Here is a 21,055-nt window from a genome sequence, read left to right on the forward strand (position 1 = left end):
TGTAAATCAAGATCTACTTCCAAGTATCCTGTTCAACAGATACATGGAAAAGGCAAAGTAATATAGTAGAAACATTATGAACGTTGGGATCTGCAGGCCTGGGTCCAGAGGGCAGTTCTACAGCTAAATGTCTGAGAACACAAGAAAATCCTTTAATTTTTTTTACCTTCACGTTTGCGTGAAAAGGAGATATTGTTTCCCACCTAATGGCTTGTTGGGAGGAGCCAATGAAAGGACGTATGTAAGACGCATTGCACAGGTCTGGCAGAGAGTACAACTGGGTGTTTGTTAATTCCCTTTCCTTCTCCCATGTACTCACTCATACCAGACGCTGGCTAAAAATGAATAAAATTTATCCTGGAGCCCTCAAAACTTCTTTTTGGTCTAATATGGGGTTTTTTTTTTTAGGTCATCCCTTGTTTTTTTATTTCTGTTCCTTGGTATTTAAAGCTAATTTTAAAATTCTCTCATCGCCAAAATATTTTCCACAGGCGCTTTTCATTACTTTTGATAATTGTGCCATGGACTAAAGAGGTTATAACAGAATGATTATGACCTTGATTGTCCACCAAGAAGCACTGTCCCAGATTCAGAGAAACTCCCTCTGTTGCACCCTCGTACTACACTGTGAACTTACAGTTTAGCAGGGAGGACAAGACTTGCAATGAAACAGTGAGCTCAGACTGAGATTCCTTATGAGAAAATGCTGGAGCGAATTCTACTTCTAATAAAATATTTAAAGAATAATATAGGCTGGAATCTTTAAGAATGTCTGCAAGGTGAAAATATATATTAAAATAAGGGTAGAGGTAAAGGCTTCAAGGAGCTCTCTTGATAGAGCCTGACAAGTTGGGGTCTAATAGATCTGAGTTTTAATGCCAGCTCTGACACAGAATGTGAATTTGGTCAAGTTCGTTGTCTTAAGCCTCGGCTTCATCATCTATCAAGTAATAATGATAACTTACCTTCTACATAGAGTTGGTGAAATTGAGGCAGAAAATAGCTGTAACGTATTGTCTTTAAAAGATAAAACATATAAATGGTAGATTTTTAAAGAATTGTCATTTAACTTCAGAATTATTGTATTGTTAGAACAATACAAAGTTACCTGTTTATTTATCTAATCAATTCATAAGCAAGGTAAAATTAATGCGAAAGATTTCTGATGTACATGAAGGCTGAATGTAAATGGCTTATAGTAGTAAATTACCTGCTACTTATGCATTTGAAGTTTATAAATTACCTGCTCTTTGTGACTATTCATTTAATGTTGACTCAATTTTAAATTTTAATTAATATTTCTCTTATGGTAAAGTGTTGTCTTTTCCATGCAAAAAAACCCCAACAAGAATTGATTATCACTGATCTAAAATTACTCATGGCATAAGAAATTTGGTTAGGGTTATGTGTTTTACACACACATTTAAAGAATATAGATTCCTTTTGTATTCATTATTGCTGTATATGTCTTTTTTTACTTCCTGCATCCCACTTTTTTATTTTCTTTTTTGCAGCTTTATTGAGATATAACTGACATATAATATAGTGTACACTTAGGGTGAACAACATGATAAATTGATACATTTATATATTGAAAAATTATTACCACAATAAGGTTAGTTAACACAGCCATCATCTCATGTAATTATAATTGTGTGTGTGTGTGTGTGTGTGTGTGTGTTGAGAGCATTAAAAAGCTACTCTCAGCAACTTTCAAGTATGTAATACAGTATTATTAACTATAGTCACCATTCTGAATATTAGATCCCCAGAACTTATACATCTTACAACTGGAAATAAGTACCCTCTGACCAACATCTCCCTATCCTTCTCCCCTCCCCAACCCCTGTCAATCACCATTCTACTCTGTCCTATGAGTTTGGCTTTTTTTTAGATTCCACATTTAAGTGAGACCATACAGTATTTGTGCCTCTGTCTGACTTATTTCATGGCCTAAAGCTTTCAAGTTCCATCATGTTATCAGGAGAGGCAAGATTTTCTTTTCTATGGCTAAGTAATATTTTATTGTACATACCTGTATATATGTAATATTCCATTGTATTCATGTGTGCATATATATACATATATGTACAAATATCATATCTTCTTTATCCATTCATCTATCATTGGACACTTAGATGTCCATTTCTTAGCTATTGTGAATAAGGCTGCAATGAACATAAGGATGCAAATATCTCTTTAAACAGTGACTTTGTTTTCTTTGGAAGTAGCATTACTGAATCATATGACAGTTCTAGTTTTAATTTTTTTTAGAAACCTCCGTACTGTTTTCCATAATGGCTAAACCAGTTGACATCCCACCAGCAGTACACAAGGTTCCCTTTTCTCCAAGACCCCATCAACACTTCTTATCACTTGCCTTTCTGATAACAGCCATTTTAACATGTGTGAGGTGATATCTCATTGTGGTTTTGATTTTGCATTTCCTTGGTAATTAGTGATGTTGAGCATCTTTTCATGTACCTGTTAGCCATTTGTATGTCCCCTTCACAATCAGCTGTTAAATTCCCAAAGTTGTATATTACTTCTTTCTCTAGTATTTGTTTTCTAAAATCAGGGCCTTGGAAGAATACAATTGTTACAAAATAATGCAGGATTATAAAAAATAATAATAATGCATGATTATGGGTGACACTCAATGTCAGTTGTCAACAACTCTTTAGTGTGTCAGTGTGTGTTAGAAGGAAGAGGTGAGAAGGTGCTGGTAGCAGGGAGAAAGGCATGCAGAGAACATGTGCATGTCCTTCATATAAATGCATTTTCTTAATAGGACCTGGAGTCCGGATCTGAGAGCGGAGCAGATACCATTTCAGTAAATCAGACACCAATACATTTGTCTTCTAACGCCGAGTCCATTGACCTACCATCTTCCACCCCAGTGACCAATTCTGGAACCAAACCCAAGTCTACCATGGTAAGTTATAAACGATAACAATCACTTTCAACATGAAGTGTGGATGATCATCAGGTAAGAGTTCATATTTCATCCATTCAATGTAGAAGAAATACCCTTGTAGTCTTAGTTGCAGTGACTTACTAGCACAACCCAGCATATGCTGTTTGTTTTATAAATGATAAAGTGCTTCCTGGTTCCAGATTATGCAAAATATGGTATTAAATTTTGTTACTGGATACTCAGAACTTTAAAGAACCAAGAATGCAAAATCTGAAGGTGGCTATCTTTGCATTATTTTCTTGACCATACTGCATATCAGTTGAAAATTGCCCTCCTAAGCTTAGATAGATAGATGTAAAATCACACACATCAAAAATTGTATGTGGTTATTAAATGATGTAGCTCATGTAACATGCTTAGTGAAATGCTTGGCACAGAAGAAACACTAAAAGTGTAAGCTACTATCGTTACTTTGATGATGCTTCATTGACTTTACTGTGCTACCAAAACAAATGAAAAGGAGAATGACCACATATAATATTATAGCACGGCGAATTGTGAATAAAAGACATTTTCCTTTAAGTAAAAAGTTGAACTGCAACAGGAAAGCAGTATTTGACTCTGAAAGGTAACATTTAAGGAGGAAGTAATTACTACTTCAAATATCTAACGTCCCAGCAGCTCCAAAATAACCTTTCCTAGTTTAGTGAAAATCATAGTGTTGTATTATTTTTTTTAAATGCCCATGTTAGCTTAACACAGAGAAATAAGTTTGGGTTCCTTGTTTGCCTGTCTTTAAAATAAAAGACAAGTCTGAAATAAGACTCAAAAGAGAATATTGTACTCTAAATTTAAAACATATGGATATGGTCATTTGCAAGCATATCTAGAGCATTTTTAATGTAATAAATATTTATTGAACACCTACTACGTGCCATGCATTATGGAGATGATAAAGAGTAGGAATGAAACATATTCTCTGTCTTTAAGCAGCTCTCAATCTAGCAAAGGGCGGTAGGCATGTAAAACAATGAAATACAATGACTGCATATCTTCTATATATATAAAAGGCTAATATGTTAAGTATCCCTCCTACCGTTCGACCAGTCGCTATGACGTACACTGACCACCAGGGGGAAGACACTCAATGCAGGAGCTGCCGAGCTGCAGTGACTTGGCAGCAGCGGTTCTTGGATGACACACCCCAAAACCAGAGAGAAGGGAGCCCAATTCCTCGCGGGTCCACGCAATTCCACCTTTGGCTGTGGGTTATGTTATTGCTGGAGCACTGTCAGCCCTGAATCTGGTTTACTGCACACTTGCATTTGCGTTCTACACCCTTTACGACAGCAACTTTGCAGAGTGCCCTCTCGCACTCCAGGACCCCTTGGGGGATGTCAGAGAGCCGGTTTCGGCCTGATCCCCGCAGGCCAGGCCAAGGGACCCCACCTGCCGGAGGGACCCGGCTCACTCCACAGACTCTGGGGAGGGACTGCAGGAGGTTGGCTCCAGGGTGTAACCAACCCATCTTGCCCAGTCCCATCCTGCCAGCCACCTTCTAATTAATTTCCTTTCAAGGTGCACAAATCCATGCAACGAGTCACTAGTACTGAAAATAAAAGAAACCAATGATATACTACACATGCTATTTTGGGGTACACTGAAAAAATAGTGTTAAAAATGATGTGTACCAACAGGCTGACTTCAATGAAATGGTGTGCTTCTTTTTTCTAATGGGTAAAGAAGGCTAAAATGCAAAATTATAATATGAAACTCGGTGGTCTCATTTTATCACTTATTAAGGCAAAAGATAAAAAGCCACTCAATGGTTTTAATGTGAAGGTTTGAGAAACATTGGAGCATTGGCTCTTTTAAGCTTGGGAGGAAGTGTGGCACTGACATATAAGAAGAAAATCTAAAAGAAGGTAAATTACCTTTTAAAGGTATATGCAAAGAGCAGTTCTCTTCACTCTGATGTTTATTGCATGTTCCTCTTTGCTTTAGAACTAGAGGCCCGATGCACGAAATTCGTGCAAGAGTAGGCCTTCCTTCCCCCGGCTGCTGCCACTAGGGACCTTGGCTTCCTTCCGGCCACCTTCAGGCACCCGGGAGCTGGGCTTGCCTCGCAGCCCTGGCTTTGTCCAGAAGGTCATCTGGAAGGATGTCCAGAAGGACATTTGGTCTAATTAGCATATTATGCTTTTATTATTATAGATAATTACCATTGGTACCCACTATTTCTCCCTTGAAACATAATGCAGTGTGTCCCAAAAATATGTCAATACACTTTAACAGCTGAGAGCTACACATACTCTTACATTTTGAAAATGAAATGTATGCTGGCTTTTTTTTCAAAGTGTGTCTACATTTTTTTGAGACATGCTGTATTTAGAGTGTGGTCGCCTTATAATTTGTTATAATTTATACAACTTTGTGTATATTTTCTTAGTCTGCCTTTAATAACTGCATGTTCATAAATGTGGTCGATATATTTTCATTAAAATATATTCATGATGCCCTGACCAGTGTTGCTAAGTAGTTACAGCATTGGCCCATGCACCGAAGGGTCACAGGTTCAATTCTCACGCATGGACACGTACCTGGGTTGTAGGTTCTCTCTCTCTCTCTCTCTCTCTCTCTCTCTCTCTCTCTCTCTCTCTCCCCCTCCTTCCATCCCTTCCACTTTCTCTAAAAATCATTGGAAAAAATATCCTTGGGTGAGAATTAACTATATATATACTAGTATACACATAAAAAATAGTATATATTATTTTTATAGAACCATCTTTGGTAAAGTTTTGAAATGAAAAACATAAAACCATCAGTTTTCCAAGGACTTTAACCACTTCGAGTATTTTATAATGGGTTCTTATTCATGTTTTGCCATATCAGATGACCAGACTATTCATTCTCACAGGCAAAATTTAAAAAACACTTAAATTAGTTATTGAACAGAAACATTTTTTCATGTACCGCAAATCACATATTTACTGAAAAGTTAATGAAATTGAATGTGAGTATGTATTCAGCTGTTCAGGTGTGAATTGTTACCTGGGCACACAATCACAGCTGCTTGGTGATGCCACAACTCACTGGACAGTGAGCAGTGAGAGTCATTACGTAATTGACTTGTGCTCCAAACACACTCTTCCACTTCAAGACAACCAAACACTGCTCATCACGTCTAATCAATACCGCAGGTAGAGATAGACAACTAGACATGCAACTCCGCCCAACTCCTGAGCTATAATCTTGTAAAATCATCTAGCCAGCCATGAGAAGTACCCAGAAAAAAAACACTCCACTGTCAAATGCAACTGACTTTTAGGAAGTGTCTTAAAGAAAATGGCTGATAATGAAAGTAGCTTGAAAAACAGGCTTTTATTTGGGGAGAAAGGTTCTTTTAATTTGTGTGTGTGCATTTTATTTTTTGTTGTTATTTGTGTTGTTATTCTTCTGAGCACTCCCCTTTTACTACCGTTTGAAGATAATTTGGGGGCCATGGATCAATTTTATATTTTCAGTTGTTCCTAAGTTTCAATATTAGAATGGAAAATTTTACCTATTTTATGAGAGATTAAACAGATACTTTTCCCCTCAATTTTAAGCTCAGAGAATAAATAATGTTTAACAGCAATCTGAATACTTCAGGGAAACTCTACAATGCTGTTCTTTTTGTCCTGAACTAAAATGTCAATTTTAATATTAAGTAGAAACATTAAATTCTAAGGACATCTACTTCTAACACCCACCGAAAATGAACTAACCTTCTGCTCCAATATGTCACATTTTTACAGAATGCTTACTTTCATTTCAGAGTTATTTAATGTTATATTTGATTTGCTGCTGTGCAGTCTATTTATAACAGTGACTAACTACCAGAAATATTTGGCTTTCCTTTTGTGTGTAGGCTCTCTGGGTTTCTAAGTGCCTATTTTTCAATAAGGTTTCTTTTTTTATATTACTAGGATGGGACCAATGACTAATCTTCAGATTTTCCATATATACCATACATACGTATATGTATATATACATACATACATACACAGGGGTAAGCAAAAGTGGTTTAACAATAATACAATCCTATATAATAAAAGCCTAATATGCAAATCGACCAGTCGCTATGACATGCACTGACCACCAGGGGCAAACGCTCAACTCAGGAGCTGCCCCCTGGTGGTCAGTGTGCTCCCACAGGGGGAGTGCTGCTCAGCCAGAAGCCAGGTTCATGGCTGGCAAGCAAAGCAATGATTGCAGGAGCCTTTTCCACCTCAGAGGCAGCACTAAGGAGCAGCGAACCCAGCTTCTGGCTGAGTGCCAGGCACACGGCTGGTGATGCAGTGCCAGTGGCGGGAACCTCTCCTGCCTCCACTGCAGGTGGGCAGTAAGGAGCAAGGGGTCCCAGACTGCAGGAGCCCCAGACTGCGAGAGGGATGTCTGACTGCAGGCTTAGGCCCGATCTCTCCAGGAATCAGGCCTAAGCCAGTAGGAGGACATCCTCCGAAGAGTCCCATACTGCGAGAGGGTGCAGGCTGGGCTGAGGGACACCCCCCCCACCCCCACCCCAGTGCACAAATCTTGTGCACTGGGCCTCTAGTAATCAATCAATAAATAATAATATATGAATAAACTCTGTGTTTTGAGATTTCACAACTGGAATCCTGCTTTTGCCCACCCTTGTGTACATATGTATGTGTATCATACTGAAAATTGAGTGTTAAAGTAGATTTCTCAGATATATTTCACACAAAAATTACAAAGTTAAAAGGTGGGATATCCACTACCAAAAAACACATTAGAAAAAAAAAAAGATCTAGTGCTTCATGTCAAAAAGTTTATCAATTTTTCTAAATTCTTTGCTTGTTCCCTTGAGGCAGTTTCATAACCCTTCATACTAGATGCTTCTGCAAACAACCCAGAAGTAGTCATACCACTTTACATAAAGTGCTTTTATTCACTGACATCTCTCTGGGCCTGGTATTTAGTTGCTTGCGTTGTTCCTGTATGAATTAATATAGGGTGGTTACATGAAAGATTTGAAAGCTCGGCACTAAAACCCCAGCGGTTCTAATGTTCTTATTCTTGTTGTCTTTCTTAAGAACACTGATAAGTGTAGGTGTTCACAAAATCACTATTAGTCATGCATTTTGAAAAAAAGAAACAAAATCCTAGATAAGAAAAACAACGTATTTTAAGTTGTAAAATAAGTTATTGGAGGAACAGGGAAAGTCTAGCATTTTGCTGTGTAGAATGACTGAGAGCATGATTAAGAGCATTACATGTTTTTAATTTAGTCTAAACCCCCTCCCCCCCCCCCCCCAGAAATTCCTTTAGTTTCTTGTGATAGAATTCTGATAACAGTGATGAGACCCTCAATCATCTGGGCATGTTGAAACCACAGCTAGACAGAGTAACTTTGAGTATATCCTAAGCTACCTAAAGCAATGTTGAAATCTATTGGCATTCATATCAGAATGTATTGAATACTGGAATTATAAAATAATTGAAAGCATCAAAAATAGCAGAAGGTATTAACCTTCATTATTATAATTGCTACCAGGTTAAGAAAAAATTAAAAAAGAATAGACAGATAGATATACTTTATTCCAGCTCAAGGTGTCAACAGTAGCTCAAATTCCACCCCTAATCTTTTCATCATTACCACCCAAATAGCGATGGATAAATAAAGGGGGAAACATCAGATTATGGAGAAGCAGGAGCCGAGGGCAGGCAGGATGGCACACAGCCAGAGACTGCCAACATTTTTAAAGAGTGCTTCAGAGTAAATCCTGCCCGGAGGCTGCTAGAGGGTCACCAAAACAAAGCCTCAAGAGTTTGCCCTGACTGCAAGTTTATGGTCACTTCTGTTAATGTTAAAAAGAAAAGGCTCCAATGCCACAGATACCCTGACACTGCTCCATCCAGGTGTTCACATGCCAATAGTGTGGCTTCAGAACCAATATAAATTGGTTTGAGATATTATTATGTCAGAAACAAATAGCGATAATGTTTGCATTCTCGAGGTACACAAGAACAGTTTCATTGAAGAATATGAAAGTATGGGAATTACTTTCTCTTTATCTTCCTGCTGTCCTGGGACACCATCACTTGAAAAATATCAATATTCATGACTATGCTGAGTACTTAATGACCAATTTATATGCTGGGTTTTTTTAATCAACAGATCATATCATTTACATTATTGTTGCCACTGTCACTTTTTGATGATTCTCTATTCTTTTCCATTTTAACAATTTGTAATTCAGATGACTTCTGGATTGGCACTGAGCATGGCATAGGTTATATTATTTTAACATCATTTTCTAAATCATTCATCCACCATGGCTTTTGTGTGTGTGTTTATATACATATATGTGTGTGAGTAGATTAAGTATACATATATGTTGTGTGTGTGTATATATATACATATATATATCAGATTATATGAATGAATAGATAATATAGATTTAGATAGATATAGATACAGAGACGGAGGCAGAGACAGAGATAGAGATAATATAGATATAGGCTTTTGGAAAATAACATCAAGAAATGGATATACCCTGATATCATTTTCTAAAATCCTGTGTAGAATAATTCTTAATTATATAAATTTTCAATAAAACAAAATTAGTAGTAATTATGAAGTTCTTTTTTAATTTTTTTAATTTCAGTTGGTATTTAATATTATATTACTTTCAGGTGTACAATGTCTTGATTAGACATTATATAACTTATAAAGTGATTCCCCCAATAAGTCCAGTACCCGCCTGGCACCACAGATAGTTATCACAATGTTATTGATCATATTTGCTCTGCTATATTTGACATCCCCATGACCACTCTGTAACTACCAATTTGTACTTCTTCATCCCTTCACCTTTTTCACCGCATACCCTCAATTCCCCTTCCATCTGGCAAACATCAGTTTATTCTCTATATCTATGCGTTTCTTTCTGTGTTTATTTGTTTTGGTTTTTAGATTTCACACATAAGTGAAGTCATGCAGTATTTTCTTTCTCTGTCTAACTTATTTCACTTAGCACAAAATCCTCTAGGTCCATCCATGTTGTCACAAATGGAAAGATTTTTTTCATTTTTATGGCCAAATCATAGTTCATTGCATATATGTACCACCACATTCTCTTTATCCAGTTGTCTATCAATGGACACTTACTTTGTTTATGTAGCTCTTATGTATTCATATAATTATTGTTCAATATACATTTTAATAATATATTTATTACTGTTATATCATATTTCATAATGTCACATGTGGGAATTGAAGAAAATAACATAGTAAAGGAAATACAGACATGCAGAATTTTTTTAAAAAACTGTTTAATAGCTGCCCTAGCCAGTTTGGCTCAGCAGAAAGAGTGTCAGCCTGCAGACTGAAGGGTCCCACACTCAATTCCGGTCAAGGGCACATGGCTGGGTTGTGGGCTCGATCTCCAGTAGGGGGCGTGCAGGAGGCAGCCGATCAATGATTCTCATCATTGATGTTTCTCTCTCTCTCTCCCTCTCCTTTTCTCTCTGAAATCAATAAAAATATATTTTTAAATAGAATGTTTAATAGTTTATTATGGCACATCAAAAAATTAAATAAAATACAGCTTACAATACATGCAAACAAAAATGTAATGGTCTTAGTAAATGCCTTTGATTATAATGTTTCTGAATATGGCAATTCAACTTTGATATAGCTAAGCAATAATATTAAAGTATGTGAATTTTTAAATAAATATTTGTCTTTTTTCACTAAGGCCCTCATGGTTTATGAGAAAGCAAAATAAGGAAAATTTTATTGATATTTTTAAAGAAAAACTGATCCACCAGAGAGCTAGAGAAAAATGTTTCTTTAAAAAAATCATTCTGTGATTCTTACAATGAGATAGTTCTTAGAAATCTATGATTCTAAAGCATAGAGGATTTCATTCACATATTCTAGATTTGAAATAATAAAGGAATATGTAATTCATTAACCTTGGGCTTTGAAAAATAGAAACATTTTTCATTGCCATTTGCTTTTATATTCAAAAGAAATTCAAAATCCTGTTGTTTTTAGTATTAGAAGATCCTGCATCTGTTTCCAATCCATTTACACATTAATTCATGACAGTAGTGTTAGGGAATGGGTTTTCCAATCTCCACAATGACCTCCTCACATAAGCCTCTTCACATTCAATCTAGGAGTTTCACTTTGCCAAGAGAAGTATAATTTGTATCCAGATATACAATCTGTAATAATACTAAAATATGAGCACATGGTATTTAAATAATTGTTTGGAGTTGGAAAAAATGTTTTTCTATCTTGTTTGTGTTTAGTTTAAAATAAACTTGTTAATTAGATGTCTGCAGCAGAATTTCTGAAACTAAAAGAAAGATGAGGAAAATGAAACGTATGTGAATGATGAGAGAGTTAACATTGACTAGACTCTATTAGGGCAAGAAACAATTTTTTAAATCATTTCTGCAACCTAGGATTTGGTCAGATGAATAGTACTTTTGTATGTTATCATCATTACAATGAGAACATTTTAATTTTTCTCTGTGCTGATGTTACTTCTCAAATTCAGCTCATACTTCATCCAAGAAAAATAACAACTTCCAGTTATTTTTGGGCAATGTAAGATGGCAAGCCAACAGCATGCCACATCACAGCAACCAAGAATATAATTCATAATACTGAGCAGTAAGAGTAACCGGTAAGCCATTTTCACTGAGTCCTCACTTTCTTCATTTCAGACCTAGTTGTCCCAAAATTCAAATTATATATTCAAAATGTTTCCACTTTTGTCTACTTCTCTACTTTGATTCTTTGATAATTCTTCTCCTGGTATTTGATGGTTTCTACACTCACTTCTTAGAGACAGCTGAAATGTTTAACCGGGGATTGCATGTGATATTCAATAGCAGTTACACAGAGTTTACATAGAAGATCTTCTTGACCATAGTTTTGAGCTGTTGACCACATTCCAGATTTATAAATGAAAAACAACCAAATACTTGAGTATTCTGAATATCATACATATAAAATAGTTGGCATCATGAGAGTATGAAAGTATGGGAATTGTTTTCTCTTTATTTTCATGGTGTCCTAAGACACCATCACTTGAAAAATATCAATAATCTTGATTATTCTAAGTATTTAATGACCATTTTATGTGCTTTTTTTAATCAGTAGTTCATATTCTTTAGATTATTGTTGCCACTGTAACTTTTTGGTAATTCTCTATTCTTTCCACTTTAACAACTTGTTATAATCCAGGTGACTTCTGGATTAGTAAACTCCTTCAAAGAAAAAATCAACTAGTGTTCATGAAAATGTCTCCAAGTTCTTCTTCTTTGCCATGGATTGCTTTACCCATTTTATTTTGTTATTTTTCTGTTCATTCATTTCGTGTGTGTTTTTTTAAATATATTTTTATTGATTTCACAGAGGAAGGGAGAGGGAGAGAAAGAGAGATAGAAATATCAATGATGAGAGAGAATCATCAATCAGCTGCCTCCTGCATGCTCCACACTGGGGATAAAACCAAAAACCAGGACATATGGCCTGACCAAGAATCGAACTGTGACCCCTGGTTCATAGGTCGATGCTCAACCACTGAGCCATGCCAGCTGGCCTGTTCATTCATTTTAAAGGCCTATTCTTGCATTCATACCATAGTAACTACTGAATGAGCATTTACCAAATTAGTCATAATGTGAAATGCAGATAATCAAACAAACAGGCAATAATCTATAATAATAAAAGGGAAATATGCTCATTAGACCGGACATCCTTCAGGGCGTCATTCCTGATATCCTTCCAGACAAAGCCGGGGCCGGAGTAAAGCCGCCCGGGTCCCAGGTGCCTGCCGGTGGCCAGAGGAGGGAAGCCCAGGTCCTGGGTGCTGGAGGGAAGCCAGTGCCGGCATCTGGGGGAAGGAAGGCCTACTCTTGCACGAATTTTTGTGCATCGGGCCTCTAGTAACTGAATAAATCAGTTTTATTCAGACTGTGCATTCTGGAATACCTCTTCCCACCCAGAACTGCTTTCCTCTACCTACCCCAGCCAATTTATTTTCTTTTATCTCTTTAATATATTGGCCATCTGAATAAGGTCTTCTTTGTTTAATCTGTAGCATAAACTTTATTGAAACCCTAGACTAAAAAATATGATATGAGCAAAAAAAAGTTTTAGAATTTTGTTGTGCATCCAGGCAGCCTCTGATATATGTCTACTTCATTTCCAAGAACATCCTGGTGAAGCTGCCCCAGAACTTCCCTGCTGCCAAGGCTACATAATCATTCCTAAAGCTTCATCCTCACTGAGTCCTGAACTCTAGGGACAATGGAAACAAAAAAGTGAGAGAAAGCAGACTTGATCAGAACAACTCAACTTAGCCCAGGTTTCAGCTCCGCTGGCCTAAGTCATTTAATGCCATCCTTCAGCACAGAATAAACCACATTACTCACTAATTGCTTTAAAGAATATTATTCTAGTGGATTATCCATAATTCCATTTGCTGTATAAATTGGAAGACACATTACAAGGACATGAGCTATATTCTCCCCTGTGCATCTTTTCAATTCAATTAAAGTTGTTACTAAGACACATAAAGGAAGTTCTCTTACTTTTTCTGGAATTAAGGACTTCCAATAGTGTTATAAACAAATAAAAACATGTAAGCAGATATCTGAACTTAAAATAGATTTCTGATAAGAGCACAGAGGTTTTAAAGGCATGTAAACAGCCAAATTGATTTATTTTATAAACAGATTAAATTTATTTCTTTATATATAATGTTTATATTCTCCATGGAAGAATATCATCGTGTTTTTTTCATTGTGCCTTTATGCAATGCATTTTATAGTGCACAAGAACAATTTCTCCTCCCCCAAAAAATATTTTAGAGAAAAATTCTGACAAATTTAATGCCTTTCTGATCATAAATTTTATTACCATATGTTATTTTCAAATATTATTTTTTACTGCAAAAACAATTAATACACCACTGTCTTAAAATTCTATGGCCTTTAGATAATTGTTGAATCAAAGTTTTTTGTTTATTTGCATGTTTTGTTTCAATAAAAATAATAGTACAGTTAGGTCCTTCTAATTACTAAGTTGTTTAGAACATCTTATACCTTGAAAAGGATAATATCCAAAAACAAGTTGACACTGATTTGAGTAGTGTCATCAAAACTTTAAAGAACACAAAACATGCTAATTTTAGTATCTTGCTTTTTGTTTACATGTTTGCTTTCTTGTTTTGTTTCTTTTTTTCTATCAGAATGCTGCCATCTTCTGGTCAAATTGTATATCACTTCACACCCAACATAGATCCACAATTTGAAGCAATTTAGGTTTATATAAATTCACTTTTTATCATTATAAGTCACCTATGGAAGGTTTGTGCCTCCAATGTTCCAAAAATAGAGAGCTTTAAATGACTTTTCAGAAACTTTAAGAAGTTAAATTCCCAGAAGATGTTTCAGGACTTGTAATGCTACCAACATATGTTTACTGCACAGGCAATGCTTATGATAATAGATAAGGCGAAGTACCTCTAGGGAATATTTGCCTTTGTTCTATTTCTGTTGGAATCTATGGCTGTGTATAGTGAATCAATTTTGACATGTAGTTGCTATCTTCATTTCTACAAACCTTTAATTTTCAAAATGGTTTACCTTGAAAGAATTTTTTATAGTATTTTATTTTTTAAAAACCTTATTTAATGTCCTCCTTATGACAAAAAAAAAAAAAGGGTTATTGTGGCTAACACCTGTCTTCTTGTCAGAGTTGTTCATATTTGTAACTTCTGTTAGAATGATTTATTAAAGGATATATCAAAGGGCTAGCTTTGATATACATGAATGTGATTACTTCCTACTTCCATATTATGGCTTTTTCCTTTTAATTAATTTATTACACAAAAATGAGAGCTCTTGCCATGCTCCAGTCTCTATGGTAGGCACTGAAAATTCAAACAGAAGGTGCTGTCCTTCGACTTAAAAGCGTGCAACTTAGAGGATTCCTTTAGCCAAATCCTAGAAATCTTCACTGTACCACGCTGCCCATAACTAAGCCTCCGAAAACATTTTAATCTACAAAAACAAAAAACTAGCAAATAACAGTGCAGGAGAATGAAGCAGCTAAAAAACTCATTAACTACTGCTTTTTGTCACTGATGGTTTCTACTAGATGTTCTTTGTTCCCCCCTCATCATATTTACAATTTGCTGACTCATAATTCACCTCAGATAGCCTTGTAATCAGCTACAGGGATCAATATTGAACAGGTGAGGAATCTTGACACAGTGACACCTCCTGACTTGAGTCACCCAGCAAGAGCTAGGGTTGCGTATTGGCTAAAAAGAGCAGCCTTGTCTTGCTTTTGTCATGTGCAAGGCCTCTGCAGGGGAACGCTGACGGTTGTTTGGGCAGACTTTGGAATGACATGAAGCAGAATCCTGCAGAAAGAGGGGAAGTGTACTGGCAGTGCTGAATTTCCCCTCTCCCCGTGCTAGCTGTGAACCCATACAATAAGGCCCTCCTGTGTCCCTCCCGCACACCCACTGCCTTATTTCTTAACATTTCTCTGTATTATTACAAAATCACACTCTCTATTCTAACCATATTGTCTTCCCCATATTCAAAAATTGCCTACTTAAAAATGTCCGAAGCATAAGTGATGGATGTGGACAACGGGGGGTGAGGGTGAAGGCAGGATTGGGGGGATGAGGGGACATTGTAATATCTTATTCAATAAAGGGGGGGAAAAAACCACACTACTTTAATATGGAAAAAAAATGTCCAGAAGGTCTTGGGCAGGGAGGAGGGGGTGGGGAGGGGGTGTGTGAGAGAGGACTGTATGCCTTTTGCAAGTCCTCCTCCACAGCTTTGCCTTGTTCACTGGCACATCCCACTGTGGGTTTTTTTTTGGGTTTTTTTCATTATTAGGAAAACAGGTACACGATCACATGGGTTGTTGAGCAATGTTTACCAGATACTGTGAAAATGTTCTCTGTAAGAGAAAGTATGAGCCACTGCACAGACATTAAGCTTAAGAATCCACATGATCGCCCAGCCAGTGTGGCTCAGTGGTTGAGCATCAAACCATGAACCAGGAGGGGCGTGCAGGAGGCAGCCTATCAATGATTCTTTCTCATCATTGATGTTTCTCTCTCTCTCCCTCTCCCTTCCTCTTTCTGAAATCAATAAAAACATATTTTTTAAAAACTCATTCTAACAAGTATCCTAGATATCAATATTTCCAATATTTTGGAGCTGACACATACATATATATATATATAATATATTTATTGTCCTGGGTTTTTAAACCCCAGTTTAAGCAAAAACCAGAGCTAGTAGTTTATGCTCTTTTTTTTTAAATTAGAATGGTAGCCACGCTTTAAATAATTTTTAAATGATTTTTAAAATTCTCATCACATGCCAAAAAAATTATTGTGGAAATTTTCAATTTAGATGTTAGATTTCAAGAATGTAGGATTGAGTCCGTCTGTTCTTTGGCCTTCTGGGGTTAAAGGTGAAGCTGTAACTTGGGTTTGGAGAGCTCACTGTGGAGGATCTAAATCCATAACAAACTACATGACCAGGGACATAGCATTTCTGTTCCATAGAGACCTATTTCTAAAGATAAAATTTTAAATATTAGAAGAATATTTAAAGGAGATATAATTACAAGAAATTAAAAGAAGATATAATTCTTTCATTTATAACATTTCCACACATAACTCAAGCAGAAAATATCACATTATAGGCACATATAATTTGTCCATCATTAATGCTTTTTCTATTTTATCAAATTCTTTTGAAAATTGATTAGATTTACATTAAATTTTGATAAGCAATTCCAACCTGGAAATTATGGTAAACATGTTCATGAAACATAGCAACACAGATTCATAATAGTATTCTTAACATTTGTGTTTTATCTTTTATTTTTTCTAGTAGGCAATAAGCTAGTTTTAAAATATTTTTATTTTAATTAACTAGCCCCTTTATAAGGATATTCATAAAGATTCAGTGATTTATGCAAGTAAATCTCTTAGCAGATTGATTGGTGCACAGTAAACCCTCTACCAATGACAGCCTTTTATACAGCAGATGTGCTCTTTAGAGGAGTACATAAAATTATTTTTGTGAATCAATTTTAAATAGTATATTTTCATCTTGCTTAAATTCTATGGCAAATTGTTCTTTGAGCTGAATCAAATTCTGGAACTTTCTATACTAGGATGTATTATGGAGAGGCACATGTAATTAAGAAACAGACCCAAACAATTGGGTTAACTAAGAAGATCAACAGCTCATAAAGGACATCCTTGTCCTACAGGTCCTAGCATATGATAAGGAGTGATTTACAGAGTCAAGTTCCCAGAAAGACTGGAATATTCCACCACAAGGAAAAGCGAAAGATATGAAGGAGCCTTTTTATCGCCAGGGAAAGCCCACAGCACACTTCTGTATTCAAAGTGACACTAATGAATGTGGTCATTGTGTGGGAAGACAAGGATTATGGAAAAGATTAATAATTCAGCCACCCCTCTTTGCATCCATCTTAATAGTTGTCATGTGAATTTCAGCTATAGCCATGCTTGCTGCTTCCTCTAGCTATACTTCTTTGTTGCTATTCTCTGAGCCAACCCACGGTGGATGCCAGGTCATAGTGCTGATGGCATCTCAGCCATCTCGCCTCATCAGGGATATTCTAAAGGGCGTATATTAGAAGTTGGAAATGCATATAGTCCTGGCAAATTTGTTTATCTGGCTTCTTAATAGCTTAATGCATAGGCCCCGTTCTATATGAGCAAAAATTGTGTGCTAACCAATAAGTTGAGTGCATATGACTATTTCTTTTAAAGTGAAATATCTTCTGTGCTTCTATTAAATTTCCTGTTTCAATTAATGGCATGTTCCTTAATGTTCCAGAAGTTGAGGAAAGGGTTTAACATTTGATCAAAATATAACAGAAAGTTCAAGAACTGTGTTTGCTTTATAATTGTAAGAAATCGAATGCCAGCAAGTGAGCATCAGAGTTCCATCAATGATGAATGCCAACACTTGAAGGAGGGGTTTCTGCCTCTGAAGAAATGATGTTCTGTCCACGTCACTGTGGAAGAATTTGTTTGGACATTCTGTTGGAATTCTCGTGAGCTGACGACCAATCCTAGAACAATACTGCCATTTGTGTACAAAATGGCTGTAAACAGGCTACCCAGGGAAACACTGATTTATATTGATTGCAGTTCTCTCTATAAATGTTTAATCTTTATTAGCAGTATTAAGGAAAGCATAATGTGGACCTTTGATGTGGAATTTTCTGGAGCTTTTAAAATGATCCCTGATGAAGGTCACTTCTCTTGAGCCCCATTTTTTTTCAGACATTTAGTATCCCACTTCCCATGACCAAAACCACACGTGCACACACACATTTTAAAAGGAAGTAAACGAGGAGAATGAAAATGGTCAAGAAGGTGTACCCATTCTGCAATTGTAAAATCTTAAATGGCCGGTCAAGTGAATGAGCTCCGATCTGTGTTAATGCATTCGTTTTCTGCTCCCACCATTCCCTAGTGAATGTATTTTCAAGAGTCTTTGGCTTGTGAGAATGAATCAATATAGCAGCACCCTGGCTTTTATTTGATCCTTTTCTGATGTACTTGGCTCAGTAGTAAAGATGCTTTTAAATACCAAATAATACCTTCTAATTATTGTCATTTTACATACGCATTCAGTGATTATGTATTGAGTGCCTACTATATGCCAAGCGCCATGCTAGATACTAGAGATACAGTAGACCTTCTCAAGGAAACTTACAATTAAACAGGGAAACACACTAATGTATAGCCAATTCTAACTCAGAGAAGGCTAGGGCGAGGCACCTAACTCTCTCTGAGGGTGTCAGGGAAAGATGGTATACAGAAGGTGCTCAGAAGTAATTCCTTATTAGTTAAGGACAGTTGGATCTCCCCTGGTGAGAGTGTAGAGAGCCAAGACAGTCAGGCAAGACAGTCAGTGAGAGCAATGGCATGGAGGTCAGAAAGCCCACGGCACATTTCTGGACTATCAAATGGGTCGATCTGGCACAAAACAAAACAAAGAAGCCTGAACTGAGGTAGCAGAAATGCATAGGAAGAGGCATGGATAAATCCAAGATATATCAAGGAATTATAATCTGTGTGGTAAGTAATATAAAAATGTAAGGAGTAAAGAGAAGGGAGGAAGCAAGACCTCATAATGACTGAGCAACCAGCAATATGATAATACCCAGTTAAGTAAGATCTTTGGCATCCACTTCCCATTCTCCTGAAAACCATCCCCAATTTTCCCTTGAAGATCTCTCCTCAGAACCCAGTTCATATGGTATGGCAAGTCTGTCCAAAAAATACAACAGGTGACCCAAATCAGAGCCACCAAAAATACTGCAATTTCCCTGGCCAACGTCATGTATGAGGGTGTATGAATGGTGTGTTTGTATTGCTAGTGGCAAGTGAAGCATGCTGGGCTCCACCTGTCCTAAGCTAGTCCAACTAGGGTTTGAATGTCTGTAATTTTGTGGAACCTTCTAGAAAAGAGGCTCTCTTCTTTGAATTTGGATTTAGAGCTGTAAGAATATGAAGCTAGGTCTGTTGGTGTCCCCCTGCCACCCCAGGAAGAGAAACTGAGAACGTAGCCAATGTAGAAAAGCAGAGCTGAGGGAGGGAGCAAGAACCTGCAGGTTTGGTGACATTTGAACCCTGCTTTCAGCCAACCCCTAAAGACAACCCTACAACCAGACTTTTCAATTATGCACATCAATATGCTCTAGCCCAGTGGTTCTCAACCTTCTGGCCCTTTAAATACAGTTCCTCATGTTGTGACCCAACCATAAAATTATTTTCGTTGCTACTTCATAACTGTAATGTTGCTACTGTTATGAATCGTAATGTAAATATCTGATATGCAGGGTGGTCTTAGGCGACCCCTGTGAAAGGGTCGTTCGACCACCAAAAGGGTCGCAACCCACAGGTTGAGAACCGCTGCAGCCATTTGTAGGAGAGAGTCATAGTGAATACATAAGTCGAGGGCAATGCCTGGGGTGTTTAAATATACATGTCTGAAGCTCCAAGGAGAAATCTTCCATGCAGTGCTATCTGCAGATGGGCGATGTTAAACAGGTGACACTCAAGTGACATGAAAAAAGACTAAGAGAAAACCATGGGAAACATTTGGTCAATTAGTCACTCAACAAATGCTTATTGAGCACTTACTCTGGCAAACACTACAGACAGTCCTCGGGTTACATCGGACTTGATATACATCATTTTGTGGTTATGTCGCCATCTCCCATTTATGTATAAAAAAAAAGTTCCGTCATTTCAACATATGTACATATGTGCTTTATGTTTTTTATTATTTATTTACCACAAGTAAAGGTCAGGAATTGCTATCTTCCTTTTAATTTTTTTTTACTGTTTCACTTCATTACTGCTGTGTATGTGCTCCATGTGAGTGACGTAGGTGCTTATGTAGGTGGGTTCCGACTTACGGTGAAGATCGCGCTATGTCGCACCATAGGAACGGATCTCCGACGTAACCCGAAGACCTACTGTACATTAGTAATAAAAGTGGGAATAATAATTATTATAAGTCCTTGCCTTTTTAGAGCTGATAGTATATTAGCACATTTAAAAATGATATGTTCTAAAGAGAAAGAGAGGAAGAATGGGTGGGGTGTGGGCTTTGAGACAGTGATTAGGTTGGGCCTCACTAAGAAGTTCTGACAGTAACATTTTTTAATTTTATTTTTCAATTAAAGTTCACATTCAATATTATTTGATACTAGAGGCCTAGTGCACAAAATTTCGTGCACTGGGGGTGGGTCCCTCAGCCCAGCCTGCACCCACTTGCAGTCCAGGACCCCTCACTCCTTACTGCCCACCTGCAGTGGAGGCTCCCGCCACTGCCGCTGTGCTCGCCAGCCATGAGCCGGGCTTCTGGCTGAGCGGCACTCCCCCTGTGGGAGTGCACTGACCACCAGGGGGCAGCTTCTGTGTTGAGTGTCTGCCCCCTGATGGTCAGTGTGCATCATAGCAACCGGTCATTCCGCAGTTCGGTCGATTTGTATATTAGGTTTTTATTATA

The 21,055-nt window shown here is 37.1% G+C and overlaps 1 protein-coding gene across 3 annotated transcripts in view; it reads left to right on the forward strand.

Annotated features, from left to right (window-relative positions):
* DLC1 (DLC1 Rho GTPase activating protein) overlaps positions 1-21,055 on the forward strand; it is a 368,479-nt gene that overhangs the window by 89,312 nt on the left and 258,112 nt on the right. For all 3 annotated transcript variants that reach the window (XM_070408308.1, XM_070408300.1, XM_070408301.1), the window contains exon 4: positions 2,792-2,935. In XM_070408308.1, the coding sequence (XP_070264409.1) occupies positions 2,792-2,935 (144 nt within the window). The remainder of the gene's footprint in view (positions 1-2,791; positions 2,936-21,055) is intronic.

Source organism: Myotis yumanensis, unplaced genomic scaffold, assembly GCF_028538775.1.
Source record: "Myotis yumanensis isolate MYYU_CA2020_CCGP unplaced genomic scaffold, mMyoYum1.0.hap1 SCAF_3, whole genome shotgun sequence".
Classification (NCBI taxonomy): domain Eukaryota; kingdom Metazoa; phylum Chordata; class Mammalia; order Chiroptera; family Vespertilionidae; genus Myotis; species Myotis yumanensis.